Genomic DNA, 20,356 nt, shown 5'->3' on the forward strand with positions numbered 1-20,356 from the left:
CTAAGTTAGTTCTTGGTATGAGCTTTCGTGTGCATGCACGAAATATGAAGATATGAAGAAGTGTGCATGCACACGAAAGCTCATACCAAGAACTAACTTAGTTGGTCTTTAAGGTGCTACTGGAAGGGATTTTTTTGTTTTGACTATCAGCACCTGTGTTGGCTTAGCAGCCTGGCCTTATAAACGTTCCAAAACATGTCTAGATCATGACTAACCATTTTCTTAAAAATAATTGAAAAGCTAATAGAACCAGACTGTGGCTAGTCTCATCCTGGACATGTGCTGGAACATTCATGAAGCTGGTTAAAATGACAAAAACCTACTAAATCTGTCCAATGTGTGCTGACATCAGCACACTTAAATGACTACATGAATAAGCCCCGAGAAGTGAAAAACTCTTTATCCTAATAGGTCCCTTCAGCAGAGATGATGCTCCAAAGCATTACATTATGCAATAAATGCAGACTCTCAGTTACAACATAAAAATAGCCAGTGAGTATCCAAGTGCTAAAAGGCCAGGAACGGGGGGGGGGGGGTTGACAGGGAGCTAAAAAAGCGGAAACAACGTGACACAACAAGTGAAGCAAAGCATGTTCAGCGTGAATTAAAGTGACAAGTACTCTAGGACATGCATCAAATCTCATGAGGCTTAGTTTGCCATGTTTCAGTTCCAATGACAATGTGGGCTGGCCAAACCATTAGCAGCAAAATCCCAAGGCACGCCTTCCAGGTGCAGTTTCAGGAATCAGCTGCCAAGCTGATTTGCTTCTAGTTTGGTGCTCAGACACTGAACTGATTAGATGTCATACGAACAGCAACTTCTAATAAGCTGCTCCACTGGCATTTACAACACGGACATCTAGCCAAGTGAAATGTAGAAAGTATGTCTAATTGTAATGGATGTTTAAAAAGAGCAATATGCTTAGATTACAAACCCTTAACAGAGAAGCCGGACTCATAAGACAGAAACCACACTAGAACCCATGGGCCATTTCCCATGGAGTAAACATCACTATAAGCAATCATAGTCCCATTATCTTTAACTCTTAGTTACACTTGTGCTAACAGAGAAGGTCGCGAGGTACATCGAAAGAGCTATGAAACTGAGGGCCACCATCTGAGTGACAGACTTGTTCATCTGACGGACCTCCTTTTGCTTGTTCTTTTCTCCCTTTTATCCTTATTTCTATTTTTAATTCTTGTATAGCTGTGGCCTGTTGGCTTTGCTAATAAAGTTTTGATTGATTGATTGTGCTTGCTGCTATGTAATTCCAGGTAAATAGAAATCCCCATTGTCAGAAAGTCTGGATATTCAGATATTTGGGTGCCGCACAAGCTATAGAGACAGATAAGGATTAAATTGTACAAATTGAATAAAGACCACACTAAAGACAGCTAATCAGAGGCAGAAAACTGAGTAGATTTTGTCCAAAGTATGCTAGCCATTTCAGTCTCTTGCAATCGAAATAATGTATCTCAATGCTATGGACCTAAAGCGTGAAAAAACAGAAATCTACAACCCTTGTTTAACTCATCTACAGATGGTTAAGCACAGGATGCAACCAACGATAAAGGCAGACAAAACATTGTAAGCTGTACCAAAACTTTAGGGAGTAGCTATGTCCCACTTCTGGGAAAGACTGAAGCATAACATTCTACTGATGAACAGCTCCATTTTCAAAAGGATTGTTAAGCCCTTTCAACCAGGTGATGCAAAAAACAAATACTGCAGCTAGAATTCACAGAACAGCCAGCTACTGTACATATCTGACCTCCAGCTGTTTTGTAACTATCTAAATTCCAGTAAAAAGTTCTCTCACACAACGTATTAGTAGGTTGCCAACCTTCACAAAGATAATTTACATATGATTATATTAAACGAAAAACCTAAACATCACCTTTCAACTTGCAATATTCAAGGCCCATTGCTCAGTGGCAGAGCACACTCCCTACAAGGAAAAGGTCCCAGCTAGGGCTGGGAATGACTTCTCGCTGCCAGCCGCCAAAGACACTGGACAGTAGAGAGCTATAGAGACCAATAGCCTGACTCAATGCAGGGCAGCTTCTTAAGTGCAGGCCTAATAACTACTGTCTCATGGAAGGGCCGTAGCTCATAGATACTGTACCTGCTTTGCATGCAGAAGGTCCCAGGTTCAATCACTGGCATCTCCAGGTAGGGCTAAGAGGATCTCCTGCCTGCATCCTTAGAAAGCCTCTGCCAATCAGCACAGCCCACACTGAGCTAGATGGACCAGTGGTCTGATTCAGTATAAGCCAGTTTCCTATAGTAGCCACTAAGATTTCAGTTTCAACCAAGTGAAGCACTGCATTACTCCAAAAGTCTGTAATGCCCTTGTCTGAGATATCATATCTACAGAATGACTTCTGCTTAAGTCAGATGTGTAGAAAGGCATTGGCCAGACATGCATTCTAGCCAGTGATGACAGAATTTCTTAATATAAATTGCTCTGCTTTGAGCTGGTTTGTCTTAACATAAAAAAGTTTTTGTTTGTTTGTTTCAGACATGTTAAATTCTAATGACAATAACAAGCAAATGAATGTCACCCACAGAGAAGGTGGGGATGAATAAACCACTGAATACTAGTCCCAATGTTTCTTTTTTTAAAAAAACTCTCTTCCTATGGAAAGTTAGCATGTCAAGTAGGTTAAAGTCTAGAGTACTCCTTGGTTTATTTGTTGTACACACAGAGATTTTTAAGTTGGAAAATATTTGTTGCGTAGCCAGCAGCCTGAAGTGGTGCAATACAAGGAAGATTTCTGAATGGGTAATTCAGCTCCCATTGAGCATTTTGAAGATGTTAAATTTTGCATTAGTGCCAAGTTACTGAACTAAGTGCAAAGTGCTAGTTTTGGTGTATAAAGCCCTCTACAACTTGGGAGCCAGATACTTTAAAGACTGTCTTATCCTTTATATATGCACTCGATCACTGCACTCTGCAGGTGAGGGCTGGTTGCTGATACCATTTTATCAGGAGGCTCATTCCGTTCCACACAGTATAGGAAGAGGCTTTAGTGTTGTGGCACCTACCCTTTGGAATTTCCTCCCATTAAATATGAGACAGACACAACCTCTACTATCCCTTTAACACCTTCTCTTCCTCTTCCAACAAGCCTTTTAAGTAGATATCTTTCCAAATCTGTATCTGCGTTGGAATAGTTTTTAGATGTCTTATGGTAGGTCTATTAAATGGAAGAAGGATGGGATGCAAATGTAAGAAATAAATAAAATATTATTAAATAACTAACAGTGTGCACTGTAAGAATTTGGGAAGCTTTTGCTGAACCAGCAATCATGTATGATGAGACCACCAAACTTGGGTTTAGATAGACCAACTGAGTAAAAGATCAAACAATTCAACAACAATAGTCCAAAATTGTTGCAGGAGTCTGCTATTAAAATTCTCTAGGCTCCTATTCATAGATTTCCCCATTAGAACAGGAGTATTAAGAAAAAATGGTTTTAACATTTTCTCTGGAGAGTTCCACCTGCTTCCAAGATTGCCAAACATGATGAATAAATAGAAGTGTTTCTTATTTTTTAGAAACAAGTAATTGCAAGCTCAAGAACAAGCTACCTAAACATTTTATCTTTATCACTTAAAAGAGTCAGCATGGATTTTGCAAAGCAAAACTAGAACTCAGAAATAAGGTAGGTAAGAATGAGCCAGTCTACGCTGTGTATTTGAACTTTCAAAAAATTGCTGACACCTTAGCACGGAAAAATAGTTGAAATCCCTAGGCTCTGGAATCAAGTTTCAGTTACCCCTGCATATGGGCATTTTCCAACTGTGTCTCGCATTAATTTCTAAAGAGTCATGGTGGGAAAGGAAATGTCTTTTTTGTAACTCACTGTTTTAAAAAAAATAAGAAGCATGGCAAATTTTCAAAGTGGAGATGAACAGAAGCTTATCCCAGAGACATGTTTGTCTGAAAGGAGTTGTGCCTGAAATCATTAGTGATTTAGGAAATGCTATGATTAATGATGTTGCAACATTTGCAAACTATACGTTACTTAGAAGAGGCAGAGAAGAATGATAAGGCTTGTACAACACAGAGGGACTATTTAGCTCAGTGACAGAGCACATGTTTTGCACACAGATAATCCTTCCTATGTTCAATCCCTGGCATCCCCTATTAAAGCTGGGATGAAGAACCAGTAGCTGCACTGCATATGTTGCTGTACTACAACTTCCATCATCCCTCACCACTGGTCATGCTGGCTGAAGCTGGCAAGAGTTGTAGTCCAACAAAACCTGAGGATCTCTGATAGCAATGCTGGAGAAAATCACTGCATGAAATTGTAGGTGAGCTGCTGCCAATCAGAGTAGACAATACAGACGCAATGGACAAACAGTATGATCTGTGTAAGGCAGCAGCCTACATTTCTACAAAGAAGCAAACGATTAGCACAAAAAAAACTCACACAGGGAAACACTCTAATCAGCCTAAGGGAAGGAGCATTTGCCTTTTCCAACTTTAATATTTCCATATCACATCCATCCAGCGTTTTCACTCCCTCCCGCTCTTCCCTGCTCAGTTAGCCTGCCCTCCATAGATAAATCCCTTCCAGTCGGGATTCAGGCCTCATCATGGGACTGAAACTGCCTTGGTCGCACTGGTTGATGATCCCCGGCGGGCTAGGGACAAAGGTGAGAGCTGTTTCCTAGTTCTGCTGGATCTCTCAGCGGCGTTTGATACCATCGACCATAACATCCTTCTGGACTGTCTTGAGGGGCTGGGAGCACTGTCCTACAGTGGTTCCGCTCCTTCCTCCTGGGCCGTGTTCAGAAAGTGGTGGTGGGGGATGAGTGTTCAGACCCCTGGGCTCTCACTTGTGGGGTGCCTCAGGGTTCTGTCCTCTCCCCCATGCTTTTCAACATCTACATGCAGCCGCTGGGAGAGATCATCAGGAGGTTTGGGCTGGGTGTTCATCAGTATGCAGATGATACCCAGCTCTACCTCTCTTTTAAATCAGAACCAGTGAGGGCAGTGAAGGTCCTGTGTGAGTGTCTGGAGGCGGTTGGAGGATGGATGGCGGCTAACAGATTGAGGTTGAATCCTGACAAGACAGAAGTACTGTTTCTGGGGGACAGGAGGCGGGCAGGTGTGGAGGATTCCCTGGTCCTGAATGGGGTAACTGTGCCCCTGAAGGACCAGGTGCGCAGCCTGAGAGTCATTTTGGACTCACAGCTGTCCATGGAGGCACAGGTCAAATCTGTGTCCAGGGCAGCTGTTTACCAGCTCCATCTGGTACGTAGGCTGAGACCCTATCTGCCTGCGGACTGTCTCGCCAGAGTGGTGCATGCTCTGGTTATCTCCCGCTTGGACTACTGCAATGCACTCTACGTGGGGCTACCTTTGAAGGTGACTCGGAAACTACAACTAATCCAGAATGCGGCAGCTAGACTGGTGACTGGGAGCGGCTGCCGAGACCATATAACACCGGTCTTGAAAGACCTACATTGGCTCCCAGTATGTTTCCGAGCACAATTCAAAGTGTTGGTGCTGACCTTTAAAGCCCTAAACGGCCTCGGTCCAGTATACCTGAAGGAGCGTCTCCACCCCCATCATTCTGCCCGGACGCTGAGGTCCAGCGCCGAGGGCCTTCTGACGGTTCCCTCATTGTGAGAAGCAAAGCTACAGGGAACCAGGCAGAGGGCCTTCTCGGTAGTGGCGCCCACCCTGTGGAACGCCCTTCCAGCAGATGTCAAAGCGATAAACAACTACCTGACATTCAGAAGACATCTTAAGGCAGCCCTGTTCAGGGAAGTTTTTAACGTGTGATATTTTATTGTATTTTTGGTTTTTATGGAAGCCGCCCAGAGTGGCTGGGGAGGCCCAGCCAGATAGGCGGGGTATAAATAATAAATTATTATTATTATTATTATTATTATTATTATTATTATTATTATAAATATAACCAGTGATTATTTTTTTATTTCTATATTCCAAAGCTCCCTTGAATTGGCTTTAAAAAAACACACACACAAAAACCATTATACAAGCCAACAAGTTTAGGGACAGTAACATGCAACTTATTAGCTCAACCCACATTCTGATCCCCCCCCCAGGTCAGTATTGGGAGCATTAACATTACATATTTCTATCCCTTTGTTTCTATTTAACTTCCCTTGAAAATGACAACTTGCTATGGGTTATTACCTAGCTTCTGAGTTGGTCTGGATGATCATATCTCAGCTTAAGAAGTATTTTCCCTGTGCACGCCACCTTTACAGAAGCCATGGTTAAACCAGGAAGTCTCTAGTTCAAATACAAATTAAGAAACCATGGTTGCCAACTTTGGAACAAGCCAGCCTTTGAAAACATCTTCAACCCACAGGTTAATATCCTGGTTTGTTCCAAAGTTGTTTTTCCTGGTTTGGGTGACACGAGAACCTGTTTTAATTTATAAGACTTCCTTGTTTGGTTGCTCATGCAGTGAAGGGGTTGAGATATGATCATCTGAACACAGCCACACTTTAGATTTTAGGAGGAAAGTAGGGAAAAGCAACCCTAACCACAGTGTAAAAAGACAGTTGAGAAAGTGAATTAAATTACTGTAGGTGTTACTAATGATGTATCTATATAAATAATAACATCAACATAGATTCAACAACACACCATGTTCATATTGTAAGATTCAGTTAATCTTGCAGTAACATTTTAGACATTCTCCCTTTCTCTCATTTTATAGGGGGTTACCTATTTTCCACTAAACAGAAATGTAGGTATTGCTGTGTAAAATTAAACACAACAAAGTAAGATATATTCCATTTCTCACTTTCTAGGTATATCAATATTCAGGAAGTCTTGATATATATTTGCAAAGCTTGATATAGGTTGAACAGCAGCATGTGGAGAAAATGTAGTTTCAAAGTGGCTACAATTATTATTTTAATGGCTGAAGAGAAACAGATTTTTATATGGACATTAAATGTGCATCCCCAGGTCAAAGCTTTTATAACCTGTTTTTCCTTCCAGAGTACTTTTAATGACTTCCATAAACCCCTGGGTAAACAGGATTTATAATTCCAGCTCTGACAGATCATTAACTATAACAGTGTTAACGGGTGCAACTATAATAAACTGCACAGAACCACTACAGAGACAGCACAGGGAGAATGCAAATGTACACCCTCAAGACAGACTGAAGAATTAGTTTTCTCCAAAATAGCCCATGAACTGATATGATACTGGCTGCATCAAGACCTAATTAGAACATCTATGCTAGAGATCATTTCAAATATTATTTTGCATATATGTTAAGAAGTGTGCCATCTAGTCTTGGGCTACATTTAGGGTAAACATCTAAAGTCACAGAGTAATTGATACACAGGTGCCTTTCAGTTACGCACAACTGACTTCAGTAGATTTATCTGCTAACTTTGCACCAACGCAGAATATTGTTTTGTTAAAAATTAGTTGTTTTGTTAAAAATTAGTTGTTTTGTTAAAAATTAGTTTGTTAAAAATTAGTGCATTATTCTATATCTCTGTAGCTTCTGAAGCCACCATGAAGGGGCCAACCAATCTATTTTGGTTTTAGTAGCTCTCATGTATTCTGGCAGTGATAAATTGGAAAATGCACATCTAGTTTAATCTACCTCTCACCCATCAGATTTATTTAGCAACTTAAGTGTGGAGGAAGATGTTACCAGAATCCATTTCAAAAGGTTCAACTCTGTACAAGCTACTGGAGACAGAGAGTGATCGCTTTCAAAAGCTGCATCATAGCTATGCTGTGGGAAACACAGCTCAATATATTATTACAGTAACAGTCCACCTATTGCAGTGTCCATTTATAAATACTTAACCAAATGGATGTGCAATGCAATTCTATGTATGTTTATTGAGAAATAACTCCCAGAGATCAATGGAGTTTACTCCCACAAAGAGCATTAACAGGACCAAAGTCTTAAGTGGGTAGGACTCTGGACTAGATCGCAGCCATGGTCTCTATTTATGACAGTCACTGACAAATATAATTCATTCAAAGTTGTATTTATCATTATGTGTCAAGATGATATCTTTTAGTATCTTGACAAACAGATTCAAAAATTGTACAGATAACCTGCCATTTAGGGATTACATACTGTATTAAAGATTAGCAATGGTGGTAAAAGATTTAAACAAACAGGTCACAAACTTAAGAGCAAACTGTTGCATTCAACAACAATCTGTAATAACCTACACCTGTGATCTCAAAGCACAGGCAGGAACCCTCACTACATCTATAAGCATGCTCTGAAAGGGGACGGGGGAGCCACCCTTAAACTACCTTGCTTTGAGTGTTATGAAGACTGTCAATCATGATAGAGTATGCATCCTATGATTCATATGGCATATTTTTACTTTGTTCTGCATATCAATTTTAGCAGAAATACAACTTGGTGCATCTGACCTCCCAGAACAATTTGTTGTTGTTCTGCCATGAAACTTGCATAAAATCTTGAGCAGCTAACTTTGTACATTTGGTTTACCGCAAGGATTCACCTCCAGCACAGATATGGACAGAAAGGACCCCATGGGGGGAGAGAAAAGGGGCTTAAACTTTCAATTTGTGCTTTTAAGCTTCTTTTTCCTCATGACAGGTATCCCAACGAAGGCTTGATTTTAGTATCTCCCCCTCTCTCTCTCTCTCTCTCGCGCGCGCACACACACGATTATTTCCATCTCATTCTTTCAAACGCCGCCGTTTTCAGTTTGAGGGCAACAGCTGCTCCGAAGGTACAGCCGCGTCTCCTGAACCCGCCCACTCGCTTCCCCAACCCGTTCAAGGCAGCAGTTCTTTGCCGGCCGCCTTCGCAATCCACCCGGCGAAGGAGGGGCCGCCGGCTCCCGATGGTAGCGGGTGCCACCGCGGACGGCGAGGCGGGGGCAAATATCGGGACGGCGCTCGGAAAAGTGAGACGCGGGGGCACCGGCGGCACCTTCCTGCGCACCAGCCACATCCCCACCGCTCGTCTCTCCACTTGCAACTGACCGGCCCTCCTCGTCGCATCCTCCAGCCTGGCTCCTTCCGCTCCGCCTTCTCTTCCCGGCTGCACCAATCCGCTCAACCCCGGCTGCAAATCAAACTTGGTGCTCCCGGCGCAGCTCTCTCGCTCTCCCTCCCAAATCCACCTCTCGTCGCGCTCAAAGCGGCCACGCAACCCTCCCGGTTGCCTGATTTCCCTCCCCCCTGATCTCCATGTTGTAATGTCTGGGGAAGGAGGGAGGGGAGGTTGAGTGAATCGAGCAGAGAGCCGCCTTGGAGGAGCTGCCTGCCTGCCTCCCTCCTCCCTCTCTCCTCCCACTCCTCGACAGTTCTGGAAACTGTATCACCTCTTGTCACAGGAAACCATCCAGCAGGCGGTTGCAAACAAACAAACGCCCTCTGGCCCCCACCCGCTGGAGAGAAGGGGAGGGAAAGACACAATACCAATCCCCACCACAAAGGGTGCATTGGAGAAAAGGGCGGAGGGGGGGGTCCAAGGTGAAAACCCTCCTACGATTTGAGCAGCTTGCAAAGATTGAAGATGGGAAGTAACACCCCCCCCCCCCGCCGCAAAAAAATATAACAAGCCTAAGGAGATGGGCGAGCAGAAGAGCACTGTGGCGGCTTTGTCTAATTTCAGCAAGGGGGCACGATCGCCTCAGCTGCATTCCCTCCCTCCCTCCTGCTGGAGGTTGGGAACGGAGGACGGGCCGTTAGGTGGCAATGATGCGGTTATTTGAAAACACCACCACCTACACCCATTTTATTTGCTTTGACGCGGAGAGAGAACGGCTCTCCACATCCCCGGAGCCGATCCATACTTCCGCCGGTGTAGGCACCATGCACGCTTCACACACTCCTTGCATTTTCCTGTTAGTCTTAAAGGCGTTGTTCAATAACGCACATTTAACCTATCTGGCGGGTTATTTAGCGGCTATGTTCCCGTATTTCCCGAGTACACTTTGTGACGTTTCTCGAATGCATTCTTACATAACTACCGAGCCTGCTACCAGGTTTTGTCTAGAGCGGAGGGAGAGATTAAGGCGCCAACGCACACTCGAGGCGGCTTCTGAGAAGCCCAACGGTCCCCAAGCCTCATGAGCCTGCTCCATTTCTGTGCCACTATTGATGCAGAGGGGAATTGAGGGCAGTCTGACCCCTCGACTGCAGAGTGTTTTGAAAAGTTCGCACCCACCACCTGCGAGCGTTTGCGGCTGCACAGCAACCGTACATGTATTTAAGCTCCCCGCTGCAAAGGGGGAGGATTGGGTGAGATGGCACTAAAAGAATGGGTAAGTTGAGGCTTTTGCTGACGCCGTGCACCTGCCTGCCCGCCTGGGCTCCTCAGTCTCCACGCACAGCCCATCGAGAAAGGCCCGCCTCCTTAAGGGGGAGCAGGCGCATGTAGCAAGTGAGGCTGTTCTACGAGGATTCGAATCCCAGGGCAACCTTCCACATTCCATCCTTTGCCCGCATTAATCATCCACGCCAGCAGCAGCAGCGTTGAGCACCGAGAGAATCTGCTGCCACCCAGCAGAACAGCAGTCTAACAACAAGCCCCGCCACTACTGCACACACCACACACCCCTTGTTTCCCTGATATCCATAAGCTCACACTTCTTAACACGTGCACTTTTGGGGTCTTACAACTTGCTCCCGCGATCGTAGATAAAAGACAGCACGCTTCGGATTGTTGTTTTAACCAATAAAATAAAATAAAAAAACATGGATCGAGGTGCTTCCCGAACTGCAAAATATAAAAATAAAATGCTCATCTTCAGGTCTACACAATGCCCCTGCTGAACCAAGTTCAGCATCAATCCTGCAAAATTAAGCTTTATGTCCACCCAACCGTTATAAGCTTTCCGTGGAAAGGAAAACCACAATCCGATCTGTGGAGGGTGCATTTATTTGGTAAACTGTGTTTTTGCCCTCTGTACACTCCCTGCCCTTGAATTAATGCAATGGATATTTTGAACATGTGGGTGACACGGCGACAGATCCTGGTTCCCTGGCTACCCCTCCCCCCCCCTTCCGAGAGATCTATCTAAAAAGGACCTGCGCTCTGCCGCTGCCATCTGTCTCCCAAGTTCTTACAATGCTTTTCACTTTCCGAGTAGGGCTGATCTATCAGCCAGCATGGATGCGCTTTAGGGTAGCCTGCCTTCCACCTCACCGACAAAGGAAACTAAACCAAAAGTCTATGGATGCACGAAGAAACAACACTTAAGACACGAGGGGGGGTGGGAACCCCAACAACTCCACAACCGGGTTCATTCACCTTTAAAAAGCTCCCGGTTTGGCGAAAAGCAAAGTCTGCAGCGACATAAAAAAAAAATGCAGCCAGCCCTTAACTCTCCCCCCGCCCCCCCGCCGCGCGCGCAACCCTTTCGGATCTGCTCTCAAAAACTCCCAAAATAATCGCCGATTTTCCCTCCTCCCCTCGCCCCCACCCGGTTCCTCCCCAGCAATGTACAAGTTGCTTATGGGATAGTGAAGCTGCAACTCAACTGCCTCCCCTTTTTGCTCCCTATCAAGAAGCAAATCTTTTGGCGCCATATTAATGACGTACTATATTATTTCCACCAGGCAGCGACCTTCGGCATTAAATTGCTCTCTAGCTGCTTCTGGAGAACTCCAAAGCTAAGCAACCAAAAAAGAAAAAAGAAACCCCACCACACATCAAATATGGCTGTGCAAGGCGGCTCGTTCTGCGGCGACGGGCGGAGAGGAGGCGAGCGTAAGGCGCTGCCTGGGCACAGTTACCTGCTGCTGTTGCTGCTGCGATGGTTGCCAGTGAGGTTGGAGTTGCTCTGCACGGAGGGGTCTGTGCTGCCTCATGAGTTCAGACAAGCACTGGAGAGTGGGAGCAGATTGTGGCTCCCTTCAGACACACACGCACACACATATACAGGGAGAGAGAGAGAGAGAGACTCTCGCTCTGACTGACGTTTTTACTTGTTATGGAGGAAGGACTCTGTGAATCAAACTCATTTCTGGGTCACTGCTGCCACAGGGGGGAGCTACTTTAATCCCCTGCCAAAACTAGGGGAAAATGGGGGGGGGGGGGAGAGAGAAGAGAGAAACAGGGTGGGGAGGAGGAGGCAAGGAAAGAGAACGAGAGACACTACCGCACTTGGAAACTGTCTGCTTTAACCCCTTGCAGCCCTGAAAGAGCTGAAGATGTCATGCTCCATTTACACTATGCAGGGAGGAGACTCCCTCTGTTCCGAAGGTTTGCATCGAGGGACCTGCCTCTTTGGAAAAGAAGGAGCATTTCACGCAGGGACAGCAGCCAGTGGGTGTTGAAGACGGATCTCACGCCTTCCAAAAATTGTCAAGTTCTTTTAAGGGAGAAGTCTCTCTGGCTTATGCATTGCCTGCCACCTGGGCTTTTGCTTGCTTGCTTTTGCAAAGGACGCACCATGGCAAAATGAAATGATTTAAAAAAATAAAAAATAAAAATAGGAGAAACATCCAAAGCAGTAATAAGAGAATCAAGAGATGGCTAACAGGCATGTCATTCTCTGCTAGGGGCGTACCAGAACCGTATGATGCTGGAGACTTAAAAACATTTGGGAGGGGGGCTCCTATGCCAGGGGGCCAGTTCTGAACTGGACGACATTCACCTGTCATCCAGCCTTTCATTATAATGTTGTGGTTATTTATATTTATAAGGATATATTGATTTTCATTTTTGTTTTTAAAAGCAGTAACAATTTTATAAATTATTTCAATTTATCACCCACTCAGCCAAATACTGCTTTGTGCATCAAATGTTTTACAGGTCTATAAGTGTTCATTTCAAAAAAACTCTCTCTCTCTCTCTCTCTCTCTCTCTCTCTCTCTCTCTCTCTCTCTCTCATATTCTGCACCAGCATCAGCTCAACATGAGGTATTATTAAGGGCATGAAGCAAGATCAGCCCTCAAAACAATGTGCCAGATTCCAGTTCTGCATTTGAGTTTGGAAACATCTCCACAGGAAAGTATCACTCTGGTCATGCCCAAAATGGCTTTTCATACATGGCACCAAATGTACATTTAAGTCTCTGTGCTGTTTTTGTACAAGTGAAATATTATTCATGGTAGGTAGAACATGTAAGAGCATCCTTTTTAATATATGTACATTCTAGCCAATATATTCAAATTACAAACAGTAGAGATTTTTCTCATTTTACAGATGGGAGAATTTAGATGTAGAGTAACACTCAAGAATGCCCATTGCTTAACTAGAAATAGATTTCAGTTCCCCATGATCCAAGTCCAGCACTCTACACATGGGTTACTTCAAGTCTATAGGTAAATGATGAGATAAAAAAATATTGGGGGACAGGACATAATGGTAGAAGTAAAAAAAACAACCCAGTGAGGGTTGAGGGTTGATTGCTGACTGATTGAGGTAGGGAACAGAATACCTATTGTTAGCCACTGTGAGCCCGGCTTTGGCCGGGGAGGGCAGAATACAAATAAATTATTATTATTATTATTGTTATTGTTATTAGAGTGAGAGGAGAACAGTAAACAAAGTATGCTCATGTTGCAGTTCCAACTTGTCATCGTGACAAATAGCCTAACACGTCTCTGCTCCATGGATTTGCCTAAAAGGTAAAGGTAAAGGACCCCTGACAGTTTAGTCCAGTCACGAACAACTCGGGGGTTGTGGCGCTCTTCTCACTTTACTGGCCGAGGGAGCCAGCGTTTGTCTGCAGACAGTTTTTCCGGGTCGTGTGGCCAGCATGACTAAGCCACTTCTGGCGAAACCAGAGCAGCACACAGAAATGACGTTTACCTTCCCACCAGAGTGGTACCTACTTATCTACTTGCTCGAACTTCTAGGTTGGCAGGAGCTGGGAACGAACAATGGGAGCTCACCCCATTGCAGGGATTCAAACCGCCGACCTTCCAATCGGCAAGCCCAAGGCTCAGTGGTTTACACCACAGCGCCACCCGCGTCCCATGAATTTGCCTAGTCCCCTTCTAAAGTCACCTAAGTGGATGGTCATCACCATATCTTGCAGCAGCAAATCATTTTCAGTGTTGTGTTTCATTGGAAGCCTACATTAAGTTTTCATATTAGCTGTCAACTTTCTCCAAAGCATGCCTAGTTCTAAAAACCACTATCATGTATGCCCCTCTTTTGTTGTCTTGTTTATATCCTAAAACAATAGTAGATGAAATCAACTCCTAAACCTTTTAGCCTTTCCTTGTAGAGAAAGTGCTTCAAGCTCCTGATCAGCCTAGAGCTTTATGTTATGCAGGGCCTCAGAGGTTTGGTTTTCTTGGAATGACGGTCAACACTCCACAAATCTTGCCTCCCAGTTAGGTTCCCAGGGAGATCACCAAGCCATAGCTTTGGGTCCAGCACAGAGCAAGGCAAACATCTCTATCTCCAACTTCCAAAATGCAGACACAAACTATTGTTTTTCTACCTTAGCAAGGTGATGTTGTTTCCAACAAATTGGGAGGTGGGGAGAGCTACCTCCATTTGTCTCTATGGCTACTGGGCAGCCTCTTTGCACATGTACATGGTAGCATTTAACCAGACAGTTAAGGAACTGTTCTGACCCATTCGGTGACCTCTTCTACTAGATTCAAAACTTCACTGATGCAGAATCACAAGCCTGGAAGGGACCCACAGATATAACCCAGACTGATCCTCCAATCCCATAACAATTAGCCACCATGGCTTGTAGCCATTGATACATTATCTCTGTCCTAGAACTGAGCCCTATGTTGGTTTGTCATCTAATGCAGGAGGGACAGAGAGGAAGCGCAATGCCATTTTCTCTCACTTTTAACAGTAGCATGAGATGCAGAAATTAGCAGCTCAAGATTCTCACAGCATGGAGAAAGGAGAATCCAGCTGCTGTTAAAAGGCACAGAAGTAGGGGTTGCTCAAAAAGTAGGCAACCTCAACTCCTGAGATATTTGTATTTTGTTGCTACCATCTGCTAACAGCCCACTAATGAGACACAGTCCACCCGGATATCACTACACCAATATTTCTTGCATTCCAAAATATGGAATGTAAATGCAAAAGTGGCAGGCCTAAGACACGTTTTCTTAATCAATGGATTTACATTTTTCCCTGGGCAAAAGCAGGCATGTGTCTTTTTCAAAGCATCTCTTGCCAAATTAAAGAACGCTCCTCTAGGTTTATCATAATCTCAACATGAAAAAATAAGCTTGCTGGGAGGGAGGAGAGATATTCTAGAATGGTTAACGTGCACTAATTACAGGGTAATGCATCCCCTCTGGCAACCCTTTTACCCATGTGCCAAAAAAGTCACACCTTATTCAGTGATGCCAGAAGGCCTCCAAACGAAGGAAGTTGGGAGCAGCTACACACCTACACACATACACACATGTAGAAAGGGAAGTATGAGCTGTTGTTTGCTCTGTCTCATCTGTGATTCAGCAGAAGAATTGCTCTTTATACATTATAATAAGCTAAGTAATTTATCCAAGCATATCATACACCTACACCTTTGCTACACACATTGCAAACTTGTTACACATTCAGAAACCAATTTCATTTTCCCAGTGAAAGCAGGAGCCAGGTCTCTTATTCATCTTTGTAACGTCTAAGACAGTCCTTTATTACGGGTTCAAGTACTGAGACTTCTAGCATTCTATGAGTGTGGCTATTTATGTTAACAAAACACACAAACTGCCATGCACAAGAGGGGTGTATCAGCAGGTCCAGGGAACCCCAAGAAATACAAAAATATTTAGGGGGGAAGGAATTTCAATGAGGACTGAGCATATTGAAGTGGGCATGGAATGCTGAGTGGCTGGGTGGTGGGGAGAGAAAACCAGTAGGGAGCAGCAATGGGAAAGATTGTTCTGGGAAAGGGCATTACTGGCTGGAATCTTGGAACAGCAGCACTCCATGCACCCTTTTTATTAGGGTCTCATTTGTTATTATGTATTATTGAGATTTATATTCCAGCTTACTATTTTTTTAAATGGTTCAAGGCGGCTGGCTAGTAGACTGAAATTACACTGAGTTTGACAAATGTATAAATGAGATGCAAAAGTCCAAATGAAGCATCTCTTTTCCTGAGCTGTATTAGGATGGTGTGAAATAAGATTGAACTTTTGTGACTACTGAGGGGGAAGGCTCGGTAATAGAATGGTGATAAAGAGTACATCTCCTATCAAGGAAGTCAAAGGCCACTTCAGTGATGAACTCTTGCTTGAGTCAGAATCGGTCTCAGCAAAGTAAACTATTTTTCAAACAAAACAGAAAACATCCAACCTCAACCTTGATGTATTGATTAGATATTCTGTGCATCATCTATGCACATGAAAGTTTTGTGATTGCTCTGCTACCCTGCAAAATGCACAATACAGATCACTCCTATAGAGCCTATTTGCATGTAGTATTCACAACAGCTCTATACAAAGGACCAATGAATGTATAAAGGCAGCATGTTGAAGCCCCCTTTTCCTTCCACACCTTAATTAGCTACATATTATCTGAAGAGGACCTCTATGCTGGAAATCACCAGCTCTCTTTATACATTCTTCCTTCCCCCACAAGTTGAAGTGTGTTTGCTTGCTTGCTTGTTTTTGTTTGTTTGTTTGTACCCTGATTTCCCAGGGAGTACATGAGGCTCCACACTTCAAGTGTTTGTCTTCCAACCTTATGGAGGTGAAGCTACTGCATTAGTTCCTGTCTCACACGTTTACTTAAAAACAAGTTAAAAATGCATTAAGAAGGCTATTGTCTTACCATGTTTGTAAGGTCAGCTGGGATGTCTGGTTGGTGAGATATTGAGAATATTGGGAAGATCAACCCAGTGTGTTTTGTTTGTAATTAAAGGCAGGATTGCTATTTCAGCTCAGGACCAAATTAACTCTCATGCTAAGTAGGCTACAGAGCAGCTCCCTGACCAAACCATATACCTGCAGAATAATTATGTGAGAACAAGAAGAGAATCTCTCCTCTGCTCCCCGGCACTGGGTTTTAATTTTTCCTCAGCTAAGAATATGGTGGCACCTTTCTGAAACAAAAAGGAGTCACCAGCCTCAATGAACATGACCAGACACTGAAGTTTTCATGTTCAGAGTGAAGACTATCTTTCTGCATATACAGTGGTACCTCGTGTTACATACGCTTCAGGTTACATATGCTTCAGGTTACAGACTCCGCTAACCCAGAAATAGTGCTTCAGGTTAAGAACTTTGCTTCAGGATGAGAACAGAAATCATGCTCCGGTGGCGCAGCAGCAGCAGGAGGTCCCATTAGCTAAAGTGGTGCTTCAGGTTAAGAACAGTTTCAGGTTAAGTACGGACCTCCGGAACGAATTAAGTACTTAACCCGAGGTACCACTGTATGCTGGCAAAGAAGAAAACGAGGCTTTTTGATTAGAGACACAAATACTAGCCAGGATTCATCACATATAGATGACATACAGAGATATTTTTTAAAAAATCCAGCCCTGTGACAAGGACCACCATTAGGAACAGGTGCAAAATTAACCTGTGTAATCTTTAATTACCGGTATATGCACACCACAGTGCTGGATTTTAGGTATGCATGGTATGGGCAGAATTAGGGCTCCTTGTGACTGATGCCCCAAGTTATTAGTATACATTCTTAACTGAGAAAATATCATTGAAACATGACTACAAACAATGAATAGCCATTGTTTAATTCTAATATTTTAGTGTGTTGCATTGTTTCCACTCTTCATTTCTCCTGCACGCAGTTAAAGTCAGTGGCGGCCTGGTTCATTAGAGCAGAAGTCACCAACCCGAGGCCCATGAAGACCTTTATGGCACTTGTGGAGGCTCCAGGTGCCATTAAGAACCCTGGTCTTCCACAAGTACAGGAGACGCCATGCTTCAGAAGCTTGCCCTCTAATTTGTGGAAGGTAATTGTGACTGCAATGAGAGGGTGGAGCTTATCAAACGCATCCCTGCTTTCTCTCACTCAATGCTATTTGCATGAATACTTAATTCACATTTCCCAAAAATATATGCAAGCAAAAATGCATCTATCCTTTGAAATTTGAAAGCCCTCTAAATTTTGTGATGCAGTTCTCCAACACAAAAATATGTGCACAAATGCATATATTAGGGGTGTGTGGATAAAAATGCATATATTGGTGAATATAGCACACATAAATGCATTATATTAGGCCTATTTATTTGCAAAAATGTGCATATTAGGAGAAATGAACACTAGAATGCTGGTGAACTTGACAGATTCCTCCATCCTGAATTAGAGGACAATTCTCTTCCTTTTTTGTAAGTTTGCTTGCTTTTCAGTTTACCTTGCTTTTGGGAATGCAATTCACACCAGAACCTCTTCCTCTTCCCCTAGCTGCTCCTAGGCCAGAGATGTGTGTAAGCATGACCAACTGGAATTCTACCACTCTTTCCTTCATGAAATACATGAACACTGAGAATGTGGCTCATTAGCTAGTGCAGAGGCTTGAGTTACATTCTCTTGCTGTCAACTAAAGGAATAAAAATAGTTATATCTGTATGGTGTAGAAACACATATTGGAAAGCAGAAAAATGGAAGGCTGAGAGTGAAAGTGAAGCAGTCTTTGAAACAATGGTAGTTGAACCATTGACTTGGCTGGCAGCATCATTCTGCTTTGCCAATGCAAACCTCATTCATATTTCAAGCCAGCATAGCTCTTTTGAGAATAGAGCTGCCTAGAGTCATTGTACATAACCATCTGAACACAAGGCATGGAGTTTGATGTTGTAGCAAAGATAACCAGCACATAGCTTTGCAACAAGGAGAGTTATGACCTAGGCAGCAGCCATGTTGGGAGCAAATGCCAAGGGGAAACATATCTAAGGATCTGTTGCCCCGGGTTTGCCATAATTATAAGTGCAGATAAAAAAACCATGCACTCTCTGAGGAATTATAGAATAATGCCTACACATGATTCATGTGACTGCTGGTCAGCTATCCTCATGAGGAAATGCTCAAAAGTTAACCTTCATACAGAAGTCACCAACCTTTTGGGGCCCATGGATTTATGTTCTGTGAACCGCCCTAGACCTTCAGGTATAGGGTGTTATATAAATTAAATAAATAACAACCAACAACAACAACATTTGCAAACCAGAGAAACTGCCATGGGCAACACTCAAACTTCAACCAAGCACATACCACAATCTATACTCAGCAGGGGAAGGGGGCTTTTCTGGTGCCAGGGAAGGCTTATGCAGGTGCATCTCTGTCCACAGGCACCACAGTGACAACTTCTACCTTAGCAGCAATATCAATAATACTTTACTGCTAGTAGGTGGTTTGGAGTGTTACAAGATTTGCACTTCCTCAATTTGGTGTTAGTTACTGGCACTGATAGCTCAGGGATGGGTAGCCTGTGGCTCTCCAGATGTTCTAGATTGCAGCTCCCAGCATCCCTGAGCATTGGCCATGCTGGCTGGGCTGCTCATTGGGCAGAAGGCAGGGAGACAAACAGTAGCTGGAACCAGAACCATTGACATGTCCCCATCCTCCCTGCTGAATTCTGCAAGGGCAACACTGAGACGAAGGAGGAGGAAGTGGACAGGCAGTGCCATCCCATGGACTGGTTTTAAGTGGGCAAGTGGGAACAGACTGGCTGGTGGGGCAGTGTCTCATTTGTCCTAATGGCGCAGTGTCCACTGCAGTTTGAGCTGGTGGTAGTTGTAGTCCAAAACAAATAGGTCTGGCCCAAGACATTTTGCCACTTGAGGAAAAAATGAAAATATACCCCCTGCCTATAAATCAAAGTGGGTCACATGCAAGGCTGACCTTTCCGTCCTGGAGACAAATGCCTCTCCCTGGGAGTAGAACAACAACAATGGGGTGGAAATAACAATTTGCTGCCTGTTTACAACTCCTGGAATGAACCTTTTTGAGTCCAAAGCTCCCTTGACCAACTGCATTATTTCTGTGGCACCCCTGTGGGGCTCAGGAGCCCGGTTCAGCTGGCAGCCTCTCACCCTTTTTCGAACACCCTCCATTGTGAAGTGTTCCCTCAGCCTCCTCTCCTCTCCTTGGGAATCCTCCAGGTAGCTGCCACAGCTTCCCCTGGTCTCTGAGCCACCTCAGCTCCTGGCAACCAGGACCCCCTGGCCAGCCCCAGACGCACCATTTCCTGGGGAGCTTGTAGCCAGGGCTGCTGCAACAAACAGCTGTGCAAGCCTTTGGGAGGCAGAGACACGAGAAGGTATCAGAGGAAGGAAGCAAAGAGGGACAGAAGCCAGTGTTGCCCACAACACCCCTGACCTTCATTCAAGGCACCCCAGGGTGCCACAGCACACTGGTTGAAAACCACTGGCCTAAGGACCAGCCCTACACAGTAATAACTACTTGAAGGGTCCTTAATCTCTGCATTC

General features: G+C 44.1%; 1 protein-coding gene across 20 annotated transcripts in view; it reads right to left on the reverse strand.

Annotated features, from left to right (window-relative positions):
• JADE1 (jade family PHD finger 1) overlaps nt 1–20,356 on the reverse strand; it is a 155,190-nt gene that overhangs the window by 50,676 nt on the left and 84,158 nt on the right. The window contains exon 1 of one of the 20 annotated variants that reach the window (XM_083755555.1): nt 11,764–12,244. The exons of 11 other annotated variants lie outside the window; for them this stretch is intronic. Coding sequence is in view for 2 of the 9 variants with exons in the window: in XM_083755572.1 (XP_083611698.1) it covers nt 10,321–10,363 (43 nt within the window). In the remaining 7 variants the exon portion in view is untranslated. Of the gene's footprint in view, nt 1–153; nt 1,057–8,513; nt 9,310–10,320; nt 10,370–11,673; nt 11,718–11,763; nt 12,245–20,356 lie in introns of those variants that run through there. 8 more of the 20 variants (XM_083755565.1, XM_083755573.1, XM_083755572.1 and 5 more) reach the window with 8 other exon arrangements.

The sequence above is a fragment of the Podarcis gaigeae genome, assembly GCF_964106915.1.
Source record: "Podarcis gaigeae genome assembly, chromosome: 9".
Lineage (NCBI taxonomy): Eukaryota > Metazoa > Chordata > Lepidosauria > Squamata > Lacertidae > Podarcis > Podarcis gaigeae.